The following is a 19,069-nucleotide window of genomic DNA, read 5'->3' on the forward strand; positions in this document are numbered from 1 at the left end:
TGTTTCCCCCAGGAGTCTGTGAGCTTCTGGGGGCTGCCTTGGTTCCCAATCTCTGCCCAGGGTTCGGTTCAGGCCTGACTCGCTTTAGGTTCTCAGTAAAGGAGGACAGAGGGAGGCGGGTCACCTTGGCGTGGGTGTTGAGCAGCTCAAACAGGGCCATGACGAGGGCCTCCACAGAGACTCCGCCGCTGCGGTACTCGTCCAGGTAGTAGGACATGGTGGCACGCTCCTGCTCGTTCAGCAGGTGCCGAGCCTGCTCCTCCAGCAGCACACGTGTCTGGTTTCCCAGGCTGCTCAGGGTCACCTGGGAGCCGGCTGGGCCCTTATAAAATCCTGGCTGAAAGACAGAAAGAGGCTCGGGAGTTCTGAGCTGCTCTGGAGTCAAGTGACCAGACCAGGCCAGCAGCAACACTGCAGAGGGATGATGTGGTTTCCAAAAACCTCTAAGTGATCTCAGCACACATGGTGAATCCCCAGGAGATGGTTCCAATACGCGGCCTCACCCAGCTGTAAAGTACTTACATCAGATCCTTGAGACCATTCAGAGTCACAGAACAGGCTGAAAGACAGAAAGAGGCTCGGGAGTTCTGAGCTGCTCTGGAGTCAAGTGACCAGACCAAGCCAGCAGCAACACTGCAGAGGGATGATGTGGTTTCCAAAAACCTCTAAGTGGTCTCAGCACACACGGTGAATCCCCAGGAGATGGTTCCAATATGCGGCCTCACCCAGCTGTAAAGTACTTACATCAGATCCTTGAGACCATTCAGAGTCACAGAACGTTATTAGGGGTCCCATATTATTCCTAGGCTTCAGTATCTCCCTTGGTAAACTGGGGATGATAATAGTACCTGTATTTCCAAAATACAGCTCAGATCTGCATACACACTCCTGCCCCCACCCCACCTCTCTTGTCAACAGCTGTCTAAGATGTCACCCAGTCTACCCTCTGGTCCCCTCTGCCCCTCTTTATCACACAGAGCTACTGGAATGACCTTGTAAAAACAAATTTCATTGTGTTGCTTCCTGCTTAAAAGGCTTTCAATGGCTTCCCATTACTTTAAGTTAGAAGCCAACCTCTTACTGTAGCCCACAAAGCCCCATTAGCCCACAAAGCCCCATGTGACCTGGCCATCCTACCTGCTGTCCCTTGTTCCCAACTCCCCCCACACTCTCCTTTCTTCTGTTCTTCCCTTTCCCTGCCTCTGGGCTCTGGCACACACGTTTCCTTGGGCTAGATCATGCCCCTCCCCCACCCGTGGCAGACTCAGATCCACCAACTTCGACTTAACGTGGTGTAGTTAGTTCACAGCTCAAGAATCAGCTCATGGCCTCAGCGGGGCCCATGCCCTCTCCCTCTGCCTTCCCACCCCGTCTAAGTTTGGGGTCTCATTTGTTCTTCTCTCTCATAATCCCCAGCACGTTGCCTTGACGGTACTGAGCATCTTTTGCAAGTAGGTATTGGTTTGAAGGTTTGCTCTGCTTATATGTGTGCTTCCTTCACTGGGTGTACCCTCCACAAGGGCAGGGACCTGGTCTGTTCTGTTCACTGCTGGTAACCCTGGTGCCAGGGCAGTCTCAGACACATGTGGAATGGGGAGTGGACACAGTCGGAGGGCTGCCCGATGCATGAAAAAGTGTGTATAAGTTGCTTATTAGCACACTCTGCACACTCAGGAAGCTATGAAGCCGAAAATACCCCACGGGTGAAGAAAGCCCTACCTTGTTAGTCTCTTCTGTTGTGAGATCTTCAGGAAACCTGCGGAGAGAGACAAACATCTTCAGCAGCACATCTGAGCAGTTCAAACAGGCTCAAGCTAGAGAAAGGCCAATTTGGAGCAGGAACTGCAAAGCTTTGTGATACCCACAGCATCCCAGCCTCTACCCACTGCCAGCTCAGTTCAGGGGAGACTCAGAGGTATGTGAACCCCTGAACAGATGGGCAGCTTCCTGCCTCCTGATCAACAATGTGAACAGCACTTCCAAACCACACAAAGCAGACTCCTGAGCTGTTTCCAGCCCTGCAGCCCCAGGCAGGTAAGGCGAGGGGTGGAGAGAATACATGGCAACTGCCATGTGCATCAGGCCAATCCTAGGAAGGGTGGCAACAGGGCACACTGCAGATTCCCCAAAGCAAACTGCAGGTGCGGCTCAGCCCCAGCCCATGTTTTCACAAAAAGATGTGGGCTCAGGCTGCCAGACTTCCTGATTTTAAAGAAGAACCCAGAAATCCAGTTTTTTTTTGTAGGAAACCTGTCTTTTTAAGTGTTGGCAACTGATTTTTTTTTTTAATTTTAGTAATATTATTTTTTTACATTCTATGATGTTGTAGAGCAGTTGGGAGGGAGAGGGAGAGGGGAAGGGGAAGGAAATGGGATGGAAAAAGGAGGAAGGAGGAGGGGTGGGACCGAGGCCTGTGGCACCCCCCACATTCCCACAGGGGAGACCAGGGGACTTCCAGCGGTGGCTCGGTTATTGCCAGGCTGGGTGCAGATGTCAAGGGGGTGTGGCAATAGCCCTCACCCCCGACCCGAGCTCAGGAACCCAGGCACTTCTTGCTGAGGCTTGCTGGTCCTCACTGGGCTGCTTGCTTGTGCGGCGGGGATGTGTGGACGAGACCTGAGTTCTCTCAGGAGAGCCCAGGGTTGGCAACTAATTTTTTTTAAAAGTGTATAATACTGTGCAGATAGAAGGAAGGGAAGAAAAGAGAGAGAGAGCTCTGGGGTGTATTTGGCCAGGGGGCCACCAGCCACCAGGTTGAGAGTTCTGATGGAGATCAAAAGGTGACACATCACATTATTAGCAACCACGTAGCCACCTGGCAATTGTATCTCACTGTATGACTTCCAAGACCCTTTCATCCAAATTAACTCATGGGATTCTCATTAACAGATCTGGGATGGGGCAGGATGATGACCACACTTTTCAGATGGAGCAGCAAAGGACTGAAGAGTGAGTTAAGTGATTTGCCTGAAGGCAAATAAAGAAACAGCTCGGTTGTGTATTTCAGCTTTCCATGGGGAAACTGAGGCCAGGAGGTGAAAGGGACGAGCCCAAAGTCATGTCCTGCAAATGAATAGTACCCTGGTGTTAGGACCCTAGGCTCTAGAGGTATGGGAGGGGGCTTCTAGAAATGGCCCTGGGGTCCTGGAGGCTCAGAGAGAGCAGCGGCCAGACCCTGCAGAGTTCGTGGTGGTCTCCCCAATCCGGGAACTGGCAATCCACTTGGTCTCGTCCACGGTGGTGCGGGCGTGGGGCAGCCTCCCGACGTCCTTCACCGTGAGGATGAGGTGCCGAGACGACTTGAGCAGCTTGACCGCCTCATCGTGCAGGATGTTGAGAAAGCTCCTCCCATTCGCCTCCAGAATCTGGTCCCCAACCTGCCAAGACCACCACACAACAGTCACCTGGACTGTTTGCAGGACACTGGTTCATGCTAGGAGCTTCACAGCCTTGATCCCAATTCTCCACTGGACCAGCCTGCCAAGGAGGTTATCGAGAGACTCAGAACAGTTATGTGGATGCTTTAGGGTCACACAGCAAGTCAACAGCCAAGCCAGCCTTTTAATCCTGAACCTGAGCCCATCCTTTTGTCATTAGAAGGGGGCACCTTCCCATGACCCACCATGATTTTGAGGGGTGGGTCTATAATGACATTCCCAAGGGTCCCCTTATGTAGAAACAACAGTCTCTCAGAGGTGGGAGTGAGGATGGGACTAGGGGTGAAACAAGACGAGAGGCGTGAGGGCGGACTTCCATTATTTTCCATCTACGCTTCTACATTGCCGAGATTTTTATTTTAAGCGTGCATTCTCCTATTACCTTACAATGTAAACAGCATTTTAATTTACTACAGAAAAAAGCATTAAATGAGAAAACTAGCCTCCCGTTAAAGCCATACACGCTCCTTGAATTCTTACAACAAGCAGCAGTTTTCTTTTGCAATGTAAAAAACAACAGCATTTTTATGAAAGGATTAAAAATAGAGGCAAAAACACTAGGCTTCCAGTAAAAATAGACATGTGGCAAAAACAGAGAGGTTGGAAGGGAAGATGCTGCAGTCTTGGTAGGGTTGTTTGAAAGACATGCAGCTTGTTTAAACCTGCCCCCTTCACAGATGGGGCAACTGAGGCAACATGGATGGAAAGCAGCTGCCCAGGGTCACATCCGACCATGGCCTTGAAGAGTAGATGGTTATTTGGTTATTCAGGGCTGTTTTTCCTTCTCCCCAGCTTCCCAGCCTGCCGATGGCACTTAATCAACTCCTATGGGGTTTACTAGGCAGTTTTTGAGGTAAGATTTGGAAAAGGTGAGCCAAATGGGAGTCTGGGAGAAAAGAAGATAGGATGACAAGGCTGAGAAGCAAAACGCTGCTCCTGGTTTCTGGCTTTCCTTGAACGCCTCACCTGCAGTTGGGGGGTCCCAGCACAGACAGCGGTTGCAAATTCAGCCTTTACCTCTCCCATCTGCACCAGCTTTGAAGTGCTCAGGAGGCTCATGACCTGTCTCCATGGCCCCAGGCAGAGCGGGGTGTGTGTGCTGTATTTCAAGCATTCACCCACATTCACTGAACCCCTACTATGTGCCAGGTGCTGTGCTGTGACGCCGTGCCAGGCAGGACCACTTGCTCCTGCTCTGTGTGGCTCATAGCCGAGAGTGGGCTCAGTTTTGTGCTATAACTGGGCTTCCCCATTAGCCCCTCCACACTGTACCCCCAGGGCCTGGCACACAGTGGGAATTCAATAAAAAATCATCCAATGAATCAAAAGACACACATTCCTATCCATTCCCAGTGCCAGGGCCGTTTCTGCCGCAGCCCAGCAGGCACAGGCACACTGTACCAGCCTTGTTTGACCCTTTACATGTTTCTCCTCACTTCATATTCCCAGCATCCTATCATTGCTCTCCATGTCACTTGAGAGAAAACTGAGGCTCAGAGAGGTTGAGCAAACAGTTCGTGGTCACACAGCTAGTGAATAGGAGCACAAGGATGCAAACCCAGTCCAGGCTCGTCCCAACGCCCATCTATTTTCTACTACTGGGCTGCTGCCAGGAGCTCTGTCTGGGGACCATGTGGTACCACTTCAAATCTAGCATGTCCAAAGACCACCATCCTGCCATCCTTCCCTAGCTCTGCCTGCAGCAGCCAGGTCAAAAACCCGACCCCATCATCAACTCCACCTTTGTTCCTCTGAGTAGATCCTTCAGCAAGTCCCTTCCTCCACCCTCTAGCCTGGGTCCCCACCTGCTCCCTCCTAGGTTCCTGAACTGGCATCCTCCTCACTGTGTGTTTAGATGTAAACATAACTGGTTTCCTGTCTTTGCCACAGACATAGCGCCAGACATAGCACCAGATTAACTTCATCAACTTTTTGCTTTCACAACACTCCTCCCTGCTTAAAAACCTCCAATGATTCTTTCCCTCCCCTCCTCCCTGCCCAACACCAACACACACAATCTAGGAGGCAGCAAAGCACTATGGTTAAGGATTTCAAAGACCATCAGACCTGGGTTCAAATCCTGTCTCTGCTACTTCCATGCCATATGACCCCACGAATCCCCCACTAGATTTTGTGCCTCACTTTCCTTGGGTGTAAAAAAGGAGTCCTAGTCCAGGATTGTCTTTTTCCTGATGCTCAGAAGCAGACCCAAAGAGAAGGAGCACTGTCCCAGACACTCAGGCCTTCCTGAGAGTGGAGGAGAGACCCGCTGCCTGCCGGGCCCACTTGCACCCAGTTCATGAAACAGCCTCCCCACGTGGCAGCTCCACCCTCACGAAGCCCTGGCTACACCCACCATGCTGAGATGCTGCACTTTTCATACGCCAAAATGCTTTGTTTTCTTAAGTATCCCCCTCAATAGCGTTGGCTTTTGTTGACCTAAGGGAATCAATTTTAACCTTCCTTTCAACACATTTTATTTCATCCCAGCAGTTTAATTAAAGGAACTAGCGTCTGAGTCCAGAGTCCAGAAATGTAAGAACATCCTTCTGTGTGCAAACCTCTCCCTCCACGTCCAGGCCTGGGGGCCAGAGAGAGAAGGGGGCAGTTAAATTCTGCAAGCATTTACCTGGCCTTCTACAAGGCTAGTGGGGAAGGCTGCTAGACAAACTACAGGATGCCCAGTTAAACCTGAATTTCAGATACACAACAAATACTTTAAAAGTATAGGTATGTCTCAAATATTTCATAGGACATTCATATACTAAAAAAATACCCATTATTTATCTGTAACTCAAATTTAAATGGGCATCTTGTATGTTTATTTCTGAAATCTGGTGACCCTGGGGTGCAGGTCTCAGTTGCCTCTGGAGTTAGTGGCTCTTGGGAGGCTGATTTAGTGCTATGATTCTCAAACATCAGTCGTTCTCCCTCTCCTCGAGCCTACACCTGTCATTTATTCAATCTGAGTCCTGTGAATTACCCAGCATGTCACTTACTGCAGTCTCATCCTAAGCATGAATCTTCAGGAAGTCACAGGGTTGCTGTGTTAGTCACAGTTCCTTCATGCCTGTTAAATAAACACATCCCTACCAGATTTGTAAGAGGCAGTGTGGGGTTCCTGTGCAATCCATGAAATGGGAGTCATACTTGGGAAACCCTGATTTAATGGGGGCATGTGAGCCCATCTTCCCAATCTCTTTGAATCATCTCCTGTTTCTTCTTCTCCAGGGTTTGGTTTAAAACCAAAGGGTTGCCTTCGGGGTCTCCACATGGCCCTTCCCAGCATTTGAATTGGTCTGAATCACTCATTTTTCTGCATCAAGCTCTTGCTCATACTCCTCTACTTGTTACAAAGCTTCCCAAGGTCTAGGAGCCCTGTCAGAATAGCTGTCTGCATGCTCACAGTGACTGAGGGTTCACGAACCACTTTCAGATAAACCCAGCGTCTCCCCTGCTGTTCACAGCAGCCCGTGTGGCCAGCAGGGTGTGAAGTCCATCAATACACGGCAGCCCAAGTTCTGAAGCCGGGCAACCATGGCACAGTAGCTGAGTGGCCCTGCACAGCTGTGAAGTACACTCTGAGTCTCAGTTTTCTCATCTGTAAGATGGGTGTGATGCTACCACCAGTTCCCAGGTAGCTATGAGAGTCGAGTGGGACCACCCTGCAGAGGCTGAGACATGAGAGGCTTTTGAGTGTTCTTCATTTGCTTCCTTTGCAAGGGCCCTCAGAGATGTGAAGCAGCTTGCTCAAGGTCACTGTCACAGGAAGTGAACAACCGAGCGGGCATTCGAACCCACCTTTTCCATATTCTTCCTACCACTCTGCATCCCTTTACCCCAGAAAGCACTGGCAGCAGGAGACATTTAGTAAATGGTAAATGGACGAGAGACCCTCCCTCCCTCCGCTCCCAGTCTCGCTTCCGTTTGCTTTCCCGTCCCTTTGATTTGTGCAACATGAAGTTAGAAGTGGCATCTTGGAAGGCCTTAATCTGGCTCCTTCCCAAAGAAAAACTAAGAGCTCTATTTGTTTCTTCATTAAAATGTGTCTTTTCCTTACCCACAGAAGCTGGCTCAGGGTTAGGTGACATGTGGGTATACAAAGTCAAAAATAAAGAGCAAAGACACTGCATCTGTCAGGGCCTCCTAAGGGGTCTCCTACAGATGGGGAGACTGAGGCACAGAAAGAACAGGGACATGCAGAGGGCCACACGGTGAGGCGATGGTAAAGCCCAGCACCCCAGAACTCATCATGACAAGACACGCTGGAGAAAGAAGAGACAGGAGCAAAGTGTGATTGAGTGTCTCGTATTGCCCAGCTTGCTTGCGGGGCGCTGACAGGGAGGACACAGAAGGAGAAATGAATAAAGGCGGCTTTATTTTATTTGTCACACAGGTGTCCTATTTATCACCAGCGATGGAGGAGCAGAGGGTGGACCATGGGAATGCCCTTCACTTTAAGGCAGAGGAAAGACTCTTCCATCATCCACAGTCTACTGAGTGACAGGTTCATGTTTTGGATGCTCTGAGGAGAGTGTGAAGGGACTTTGATGAGGACTAATTTCCCCAGAATGTGGCCAACCACCAGGAAGCAGAAAATTCACTTCCTTTAGGTCTGACATGGGCACAGGAGCATTTTGGAGGAGCCCCTTGGAGCAGCAGAGGGTGCTTAGATGACCTCTGTTAACTGTCCCCTCTTACTCTCTAAGAAACCCGAGGAAAATAATTTTACCATTCTAAGCCCTCCTTCCCTCGAAATGGGAAAAAGGCCACCAACTGCTAGAGTGCGAAGCATACTACATGAGCGGCCATTAGGCATGTGGTTGTGAGCACAGACCTAGGAGTCTGGGTCTAATTCCAGATTCTGACACTTCCTTGCTATGTGACCTTGGGTAATTTATTTAACTTCTCTGTGCCTCAATTACCTCCTCTGGAAAATAGGGATAATATTAGTACCTACCTCACAGGTGAGTTAATACACTCACCACTGTATCCCCAGCACCTAAAACAGTATCTGACACATAGTAGGTGCTCAATGAATATTTACTGAATGGACACATACAAATCATGTAGAAGAGTGTCTAACGTATAGTAAGTGCTCACTAAATGCTAGCTGAATTTCTGAAAAGCCATGCTTACCCCTGAAGTCTCCCCTCAATCACTGCCCAACCAAACCTTGCAATTCTACCTCCTTGGAGCCTCTCAATGCCATAGCCCCACCTTTCAGCCTGCCTCCTCCCCAGGCCATGCCTCTAGATTCAGCTCACCCATGAAGCATACACTGTTATACCCATTTTACAGATGAGGAGGCTGAGGCTGAGAAGTGAAGTGATAAGAACTGGGATTCAGCCTTCATTCTACCAGCCTGCAAAGCCCTAGCTCAAACCATTATCGACCCCTCCTTTAAGAAAAGCCAGCCTGTCCTTCCTGTACCTCTTAACCCTCTCAGCCCTGGGCTTCGTGCCACACACACAGTAGGCGCTCTATTCATGCCGGGTGAAGGGAACTGAAAACAAACCAGCAAGAAGAGCCCATGGCAGGATAGCAGTAGTTCTGAGCTGCCTCACCAAAGGTTGGCGGGAGAGAGACCTGCCAACAACTCGATCCCTGTGCTGAGCCAGGAAATGGGAATAATCCTCTGGGTCACGCACACCAGTGCCAGACACCCTGGGAAAGGACTCTGCAAGAAGCCTATTTCAGGACCTTCCTCAACACCTTCAAAGCCAAGGCTAGACTGAAATGGATTTTGTGGCTTCAAGTGAGGACCCCACTCATTGTGGCATGGCCACAATGAAAATTCAAGCTCAATTAGAGTATTGCAATTATGAATCTTTAATAGTTTTCCATGACAACTATAAAGCTTTAATGGGCTTTTTAATTTTCTTTCAGTATAAGGGAGCAATACAGTTTTAATGAAACAACATTAGTTTTTCACAACAGTTCAGAAGTCATTAAACCTGGTCCACATTTTAAAAAAATAAATAAAAAGATCAAGGAGCAAGCTTGGGGTAAGGGCTGGCACTGGAAGAGCTCTGCACATGACTTTCTCTGGTTAGAGCTCTCACAAGGCAGAAACCAACCCAAAGCATGTGTGGGACTGGCCCAACCAACATAAGGCCCCTGCTTCCTTCTGGTTCCTTCTTCCAACACCTGCAGACCCCTTGTCAGTACCTGCTTACTCTATTGATGACAGTGAAGGCCTGCTCTAACCCTCTAAAGTTCATCAGCCAGAGAGGAGAAAGTGTTTGTCCAAGGTTGTACTGTGAGTCAAGGTCAGAGCTACCGCTGATAGGCCAATCCTGACTTCGTCCCACAGGAAAATCTGGCTTCCAAAGTAAACATAGAGAAATAATGAGGGTCAAACCCAGGAAGAATAACAACTCCACCCCTTAGTGCCTCGCTTAGGGCAGCTACCTCGTACAATTTAGCTCTAAACTTAATAAGCACCACTTAATGAGGCATGGAAGGTTTCCTGTTTCATAGATGAGATCAGTGAAGCTCATAGAAGTGAAGTAACTTGCAAAAGGACACTCAGCAAACCAAGTAGCCATATTTGAACCCAGCCCAATTACTATGTGGAGCCCCAGACCCGTATTTGCCCACTCAACGTTTCAACTCACATGATTCAAAGGCCCTCAAAACCAGCACCGCCCATATCTGTGCTGTTCAAGAGATTAACCACTGCTATTTAAATTTAAATTAAATTAAAAATTCATTTCTCCCATCACACTAACTCCATTTCGATAGCCAGGTGTGACAAATGGCTACCATACTGAGCAATGCAGTCCTAAACACATCCCAGGATTGAACCCCTGACCTCCTATTCCTTCCTCTAAGCCTGGTCCTCCTCCAGGGCTCACCATATCAGTGCTCAGTCCTAAAGCCTCCAAATCCACTGGATCCATCATCAAGGCCATCAGATCTTACCTTTCCTTCCAAAAGGAGCCTCCATCTCTGCTAACTCCACTCTGGTCCCAGCCATCCTCATCTCCCACCTGGATTATTGCCTCAGTCTCCCTACTTCCACTCTCACCACCTCCTCCAATACCTTCCCTATGTAGCAGATTGATTGAGTTAAACTGCAAATCTGATCTTGTCCACCCTCCTTAAAACCCCCCAGTGGCTTCCAAGCTCCTCCTTTATCTAGCCTGAGGGGGCTGGACCTTAGCTCACTAACCCATCTTGTACTTCCCTCCCCCAGTTTTTTCCAATCCAACCATACTTGCCATCTCTCAGTTCATTAAGCAGATGGAGGCCTTGCCCACCTCAGGACCTTTGCATATGCTGTTCTTCTGTTCTTTGCAAATGTTTTTTACCCCCATTGCTCACCTGGATAACACCTACTTAATCTTCAGGTCTTGGCTCAAATAACACCTACTCCAAGAAGCCGTCTCTGACCAACCCCTCCAAGCAAATATCAGTAATCCCCCCGTAGGGCACCCTGCAGCACTCTGGCAGTTTGAATTTGTGCTGGACTATGAGCACTGAATTCAAAGCCAGTGTGCTGCATCCCCCTGAATGACACATAGGAGGTACCCAACAAATGCCTGACAGAATTCATGAAAAAATGAACAAAAGATTAAATGAACGGATGAGCAAACATACAAACAAGGAAGCTTCTGGTTCCTACAGACAGGCAGGAGACATTTTCCATTTATGTAAAGGTTGAGTTTGACAAGGCCAGGGCATGTAGGGAGGCTGGGTACTTGCAGCCCAGCTCTGCAGACTGCAGTCAAGAAAGAGCATCCAATTTTTTCAGTCAAATGGAAGGCAGAGAGGTAAAAACACAAATCACAATTCTGTTTTTGCTGAAATCAAACTCTGGAAAATGGTGCACATTTATCCAGCCCCTCATTCTGGAAGAAAGAAAACAGGGGTGAGGGGGAGGAGGGGCATCACAGGTCCAAGGCCTTCTGGCCAGATGGGACATAGCCCAGAACCCAGCCTGCTCACTTGCTTTGTGCTGCTTGGAAGACCTGAAAGAATCGGCAAGTTTTCAAGTTCAGGGTCCACAGCCTTCACATACACAGCGACCAGTCGGAAGATATGACAGAGAGGGAAACCCCATTTGTAATAGCAACAGAAGGAACACAATACTTAAGAATAAACTTAACAAGGAATGTAAAGCACCTAGTGAAGAGAACTTTACACACTCCTGAAACACTCAAAATGGACTCAACAAATAGAAAGAAAATCCCCTGTTCTTGGAAAGCGTTCAGCATCACCCAGATATCAGTCCTCTCTCAGCTCATTTATAAATTTAACATTATCCCAATAAAAACACCAACAAGCTTTTGTTAGATAAGTCAATATAAGAGCTCATATGAAAAAATAAAAATGCACATGGAGAAAAGTTAAACGCATATTGTTAAGGGGAGAAGCCAGTGTGAAAAGGGTACGTCCTATATGGTTCCAACTATGCAACATTCTGGAGCAGGCAAAATAATGGAGACAGGATAAAGATCAGTGGTTGCCTGGGGCTGGGGAGGGAGGGAGGGCTGACAAGCAGAGCACAGGGGATTTTTTGGGGGGTGTGTGTGAAACTATTCTGTATGACACTATAATGTTGAATACATGATATTACGCATTTATCAAAACCCATAGAACTGTGGAACCTCACGTAAACTATAGACTTTAGTTAATAATAATGTTATCAATATTGGCTCATCAGTTGTAACAAATATACCTCTTGTGTACTAATGCAAGATGTTAATTAAAGGGAAAATCCATGGGAAGGGTTGGGGAAGAGAAGGTATATGAGAACTCTCTATACTTTCTGCTCAATTACTCTGTAAATATAAAATTTCTCTAAAAATAAATCTATTAATTTTAAAATAAAATAATTTTATTATTTAACAATTTAAAGAGAATAATAAAATAAAAATTATTTTTAAAACCTAAAAAAGGTAAAAATGCAAGGAAGGCTGTGAAAACCCTGATACAGAAGAGCTGCTAGAGGAGCTACCAGATACTAAAGCCTGCTTTTAATCTGCTGTAATTAAACGAGTGTAACACTGACTCACGCACAGACAGTGGAACAGACTAGAAATAGGCCCAAGGAGACATGAAATTTTTGCATATGATAAAGGTGACACTGCAAATCTTTTAGTACAAAGTAGCACTGCAAATTTTTAATACATAGTACTGGGATAACTGGGTCACCATTTTAAAAAAAGATAAAATATCTTATGCCCTGCACAAGAATAAGTTCTAAAGGGAAAAAATGTATTTACAAGTATTAGAAGAAAAAATGGATAAATACCTCTATACTTTGGGCATAAGGAAACATTTTCTAACTAGAACTTGGAGTCAATAAGAGAAAGAATTAATCATTAAACTAGATAAAAATAAAAACTTTCACATCGAAAAAGACTTTATAAGCAAAGCCAAAAGATAATGACAATCAATGTGTTATGGACTGAATGTGTCCCCCCAAAATTCAACCCCACATCTGACTGTGTTTGGAGACAGGGCCTAGGAGGGGGTGATAAAGGGTAATGAGGCCTTAAGGGTGGGACCTTGATGCAGTAGGGCTAGTGCCCCTATGAAAAGATGAAGAAACACCAGAGCTCTCTCTTAGCCATGTGAGGACGTGGTGAGAAGGCAGCTGGGGAGACAGCCTCACCAGGAACTGAACCGTCCCACACATTAACCTTGGACTTCCCAGCCTCCAGGACCATAAGAAGATACATTTCTATTGTTTAAGCCATCTCATTTATGGTATTTTAGTCAGTCTGAGCTAAGACACAGAGAAAGAACATTCACAACATGTATTACACATAAAGGGCTAATTAGCCCTAATATATAAGGAATTGTTAAATTTTAGGGGAAAAAACCCAAAATCCTGATAGGAAAAAGATAATATAAGACATGAACAAGTTACAAAAACATAAAAAATGGCCCTTAAACATATGAAAAGATGTTCAACTTCACTCATAAAAAGAAAAGTGCAAAATGAAGCTACATCAAGATACTACACCTATCAGATTGAAAAAAAATTAAAGCCTTGATAGCACCTGTCATCTGTGGGGACACAGGCACACTCATACATGGGTGGTGGGAATTCAGGGTGGTACAACACTTGTGAAATCTTATTTCTAGAAACTTACCATGAAGACATTCTTCCAAGAGTAAGAAAACACACACACTCATGGTTAATCACTGCAGCAATGTTTGTAATTGCAAAATATTGAAAATAACCTAAATGCTCATACAAAGGAGGGTACTTGAATACAGTATGGTACAGCCACACCAAGGAGTACTATGTTGCCATAAAAAGAATGACAAAGATCTCTGTGCACTGATAGAACGCGATTTTCAGAATATAAGTAAAAAAAAATCAAGTGCAAAAAAATGTCTATAGCACACTACCTTTTATATATATAAGAAAGAGAAAAAAGTATACACAAATCAGCTTATTTTTGCAAAAAGAACCAGGAAGAATCAACCAGAAACCCATTTATTTGGTTGCCTTCAAGCAGTGAGACTGGATAGAAGTGATGATGATGAGAAATGATACTCAGAGTATACTTTTTTGTATAGTTCTGATGTTTCAGTTACTCAGAAAGAAAAATTAAATCAGTAAAGACGGGGGGAAACCCTACCGCATGAAACAAATGAACCCATTTCAAATTAATAACGTCACCAAGCAGAAAGGGGAAAAAGAAATAACTAACCCAAGCAGTAGAGTACTTTGACCATAAACCCTCAGTTTAAAGACAGAAAAACTGCAAACAAACCAGAAAGTGTACTTAGTAGGTTTTTTTTCTCACAGTGGTATGCGTGTGGCAAATCTGAAACTACTTTTGTGTCTTGTAAAATTGGGTAAATGAGTAAACAAATTTTAGGTGGGATCTTGATTTCTCACTGTTGAAGAAATGGGAGAAGGTGAGGAAGATCTCTGTGGGGTCAGACTGGAAGAGGAGGTATCAGTATGAATGAACACGTGGTTTCATGTAGATATTGAGATGTACGTATTTCATATATGTGTGTGTGTACATATGTATATATGTGTGTATACATATGTGTATACACATGTGCGTGTGTATATGGATACAAGTATATGTGTGTACTATGTACGCATGCAAATGCAGGCATATGCATTTCCTAGCATTGCCACTGAAAGGCCTGTAAATAATGACATCCCAAGAGCAATAAGCCCATTTAGTCCTCAGATCTGGATTTCTAAAAGCCATTCCCCACTGAGAAAAACCAGGTCCCCCAGAGAATGGCCAATCCAAGGCTGGGGCAGGAAATGTACAAGATGAGCCTGAACCATCTTCTTCAGCCAGAAAGGAAAGAAGTGCTCAAAGAATGACGGATGCAGGTCAAAAGGATGCAGGAGACTGCCATGCTCGAACCTGGGACAATTTGAGTATCAAAATAAATAGTTACAATTGTGAATTATAACCTGGCAAATAAAGTAAGAATGCACGAGGTCCTATTTATACTGAATACATAAGTAAGAGGACAAAACTCTACTCTACAGTAAAATGCCAATTGAGTTTTAAAAGATTTTGCAAAACAACCAAATCAGACAAAACTAGTAGGTAGAAATTGGATGAGGAACAGGATATTTACACAGTTTCAAAATATCACCCCAAAGTTACTTATTAGTTACAAAAGGAAAAACAGTCATTCCAGGGTACAGAAACCTGGCAGATTTTATTTATGCAAGTGGTCACGGCTACCCTCACTAATAATGGGACAAACTGACATCATGGGACCCACCAAGGACCCAGCATCAACACTGGGTGTTCGGGTTAAAATGCGTCACATGACCCAGTCGAAGGAAATATTGGACAGCCCAAATACAGGAACATTCTACAAGACAACGAGCCAGACTTCTTCGAAAAATATCAATGTCATGGAAAGATAGGGAAAGGCTGAGGAACTGTTCCAAATTAAATGAAACTAAGTAGTCATGAAAACGATAGGCAACATGTGATACTGGATTGGCTCCTGGACTGGAAAAACATCAGACATTATTAGGACAACTGGAAAAATTTGAACAAGGTATGTAGATTAGTTAATAGTACTGTACTGATGCCAAATTTCCTGATTTTGATCATTGATCTATGATTATACTAATGTCCTTCTTCTTAGGAGAACAAGGTATGTAGATTAGTTAATAGTACTGTACTGATGCCAAATTTCCTGATTTTGATCACTGATGCCAAATTTCCTGATTTTGATGATTGATCTATGATTATACTAATGTCCTTCTTCTTAGGAAAAAAAAATACTTAAGTATTTAGGAATAAAGGGGCATGAGACACACAACTCCAATGCTTCAGAGAGGAGAAAAAAAAACAGAAAATGATAAAGGAAATATGGTAAAACATTTAAAACTGGTCAGTCTAGGTGAAGGGTATACAAGTTGCAGTATTCTTGCAACTTTTTTGTAAGTTTGAAATTATTTGAAGTAAAACATAAAAAAACTTTTCAGGTTCAGTTTCTGGGGGACATCCAGTGTCAGAGATTACAGAAATGTTTCCACTTCTGTACTTCATTCATAGTCATGAAAAAGGAAATGGACCGCCCTTTCAAATATTAGATTCTTAACTGTTACCAGGGAGAAAGCGAGACAGCTGAGGCCAGCACTAAACCATGGAAGACTATTAGACAAGAACCAAGTGCCTCCCAAAGGCCAGAGCTATAACAGGTGGCGGCGACATAGTATGCACTGTGAGTATCCTATCGCTGCTATGAGAAATTACCACAAACCTCGTGGCTTAAAACAACACAAATGAATTATCTCACAGTTCTGGAGGTCAGGAGTCAAATATAGACGTCACTGGACTAAAACCAAGATGTCAGCAGGGCTGAGTTTCCTTCCAGAGAGTCTAGGGGACAATCCATTTCCTTGCCTTGTCTAAGCTTCTAGAGGCCACCCACATTCCTAGACTGGTGTCCCCTTCCTCCATCTTCAAAGCCAGCATCATCAGGCCAAGTCCTCACGTGGCCATCTCTCTGGTCTTCTCCTTCTGATTTCCATTCTTTTAAGAACACCTATAGGGCCGACCCTGTGGCTCACTCGGGAGAGTGCGGCACTGGTAGCACCAAGGCCGCGGGTTCGGATCCTATATAGGGATGGCCTGTGCGCTCACTGGCTGAGCACAGTGCGGGTGACACCAAGCCAAGGGTTACGATCCCCTTACCGGTCAAAAAAAAAAAAAAAAAAAAAAAGAACACTTATGATTACACAGGGCTCACCAGGATAGTCCAGGATCATCTCCCCATCTCAAGATCAGCTGAGTAGCAACCTTAATTTTACCTGCAACCTTAATTCCTTTTGCCATATAACTAATATATTCACAGGTTCCAGGGATTAGGATGTAGGCATTTGGGGGGTCCATTATTCTGCCTACCACATACAGGGTGCCAAAATCATGGCAGGCACTCACGGTTAGCCAAATAGAACTGAACACCAAAAGGCCCCTACCACCCCACCTGGGGGAGAAAGGGTTAATGTGGCACTTTGCCAGCTGGAGCACAACTTGGTTGAAACTTGCTAAAGAACACTTGATGAGTGGTGCAAAAAATCTTTGAACTCTACTTCTAGGAATTAACCCCAAGCAAATAAAAGTTATACAAAATTTAAATTTATGAAAAGAATTCGGACTCCCTCCCAAATGTCTAGGAATTAGTGATTACTCAAATACCATATGGTATACCCATATAGTGATTACTGTAATGTCATTTAAAATAACGTAGAATATTTAACGACATATAATAATTTTGTTCAATTAGAATTTTTTAAAATTACAAAACCAGTTGCACAGTAAGAAAGGACGTATATAAACTGTAAAAATCGTCCCCCCTAACCCCCGTCCCTTAAAAACACATATCAGGTTCTGAAATATGAAGTTTTAGGCCCCTGGACTAAATCTAAGATGTAATTACCCTTAAGTTTCTCAGTCATTCTCTCAGAAACTCTCTTCACATGTATAAGCATGTACAAATGAATATATTTCCCTTTTTAAAAAAACAAAACTGGGATTCCATAACAACACTCTGCACCTTGCTTTTTTCACCTAGTATTTTGCAACAATCTTTCTGACATAGAAGGATCTTAACGGTACATTATTATGTAGGGTGTGGGAAAGAAAATAGCCTGATCCCAATTTTGCTGAAATATTTTTACCAAAATGTTATATTCCTTCTAGGCATAACATGCTGGAAGGATGTACGCCAAAATTGTTGCACTAGTTTTTCCCTAAGTGTAGCATTTTCTCCACCTTCTACAGTGGACATGCTTTGTGTCTGAATTCAGGTTTTTTAATGTTATCTCAACATAACATTAACCTATCTAATGTGGTCTTCAACTGTGCAGGAAGGACTGGGAAGACATATGCCAAACTGTTCATAGAGGTTGCCTCTGAGTGGTGAATTCCAGGCAACTTCAGTTTTAAGCTTTTTATTCAATTTCTGCACTCTCCAAATTGTATATGAAGACTGTATTGTCAATGATTAAAAAAATCCTAAAAGGAAATGTAAAAAATGGGGGGACATAGACACAGCATAGGATGTCATTTTCCTAATCTTCTCCAAAATTTCCCTCAATGTTTGGGGGTCTAGGGATTGGGTCTGGGCCTGAGGCAGATCTGCTGTGCTGTGCTGTACTGGAAAAGAATCTTCTTTTATCCCACCCTGTCCAATCCATGCCTCCTAGTAATTTGAGATAAATCATTCCTGCTCCTCACGGGGCTCTGCAGGCACAGACAGGCATGGAGGTGGTTTAAGCTCCTCCAGAAAGGTCCTCTGAGGTTTCCCTCATTTGTTGCTCCCTTTAAAATCTTATTTCAATCACAAACAGCTAGATGCCTGACTTCAAGGGAATGGTTAGGCAAATTATAATTCAGCCACAAGATTGAAGATTATTATACATATTACAGATTGTGCTTATGAGAAGTTTTATATTACATGGGAAAATNGGCATGGAGGTGGTTTAAGCTCCTCCAGAAAGGTCCTCTGAGGTTTCCCTCATTTGTTGCTGCCTTTAAAATCTTATTTCAATCACAAACAGCTAGATGCCTGACTTCAAGGGAATGGTTAGGCAAATTATAATTCAGCCACAAGATGGAAGATTATTATACATATTACAGATTGTGCTTATGAGAAGTTTTATATTACATGGGAAAATGCAAATGAAAAACATGGAATGTAAAAGACTATGTACCATGTAATATCAATCATGTAACAATATACAGATGAAAGGATGTAACTACATCTAGATGCTAATAGATGGAAACAATCCAAATGTCCATCAGCTAATGAATGGATAAACGAAATGTGGTATAGCCGTACAATAGAATGTTATTCAGTCACAGAAAGGAATTTAGTGATATATGCAACATTATGCTAAGTGAAAGAAGCCAGATACAAAGGCCACATCTTCTATGATTAATTAATATGATATGCACAAAATAGACACATCTATAGAGACAGAAAATAGATTAGTAGTTTTCGAGGGGGGAAGAAATGGGACTAACAGTTACGGGGATTTTTGGGGGGGTGATAAAGATGTTCTGAAATTAGATAGTGGTGATGGTTATACAACTTTGTGAATATACTAAAAACCAACTTTAAAAGGGTGAATTTTATGGTTTTAAAATTATATCTCAAAAAAA

General features: G+C 44.5%; 1 protein-coding gene across 1 annotated transcript in view; it reads right to left on the bottom strand.

Annotated features, from left to right (window-relative positions):
• LOC103596707 (whirlin-like) overlaps nucleotides 1-19,069 on the bottom strand; it is a gene marked incomplete at its 3' end in the record, with an annotated part of 79,759 nt that overhangs the window by 770 nt on the left and 59,920 nt on the right. Inside the window, exons 6-8 of the mRNA XM_008580406.1 lie at nucleotides 3,175-3,377; nucleotides 1,720-1,756; nucleotides 125-337 (exon numbers count right to left, since the gene is read on the bottom strand). Of these exons, the coding sequence (XP_008578628.1) occupies nucleotides 125-337; nucleotides 1,720-1,756; nucleotides 3,175-3,377 (453 nt within the window). The remainder of the gene's footprint in view (nucleotides 1-124; nucleotides 338-1,719; nucleotides 1,757-3,174; nucleotides 3,378-19,069) is intronic.

Source organism: Galeopterus variegatus, unplaced genomic scaffold (genome assembly GCF_000696425.1).
Source record: "Galeopterus variegatus unplaced genomic scaffold, G_variegatus-3.0.2 Scaffold2079, whole genome shotgun sequence".
Classification (NCBI taxonomy): Eukaryota; Metazoa; Chordata; class Mammalia; order Dermoptera; family Cynocephalidae; genus Galeopterus; species Galeopterus variegatus.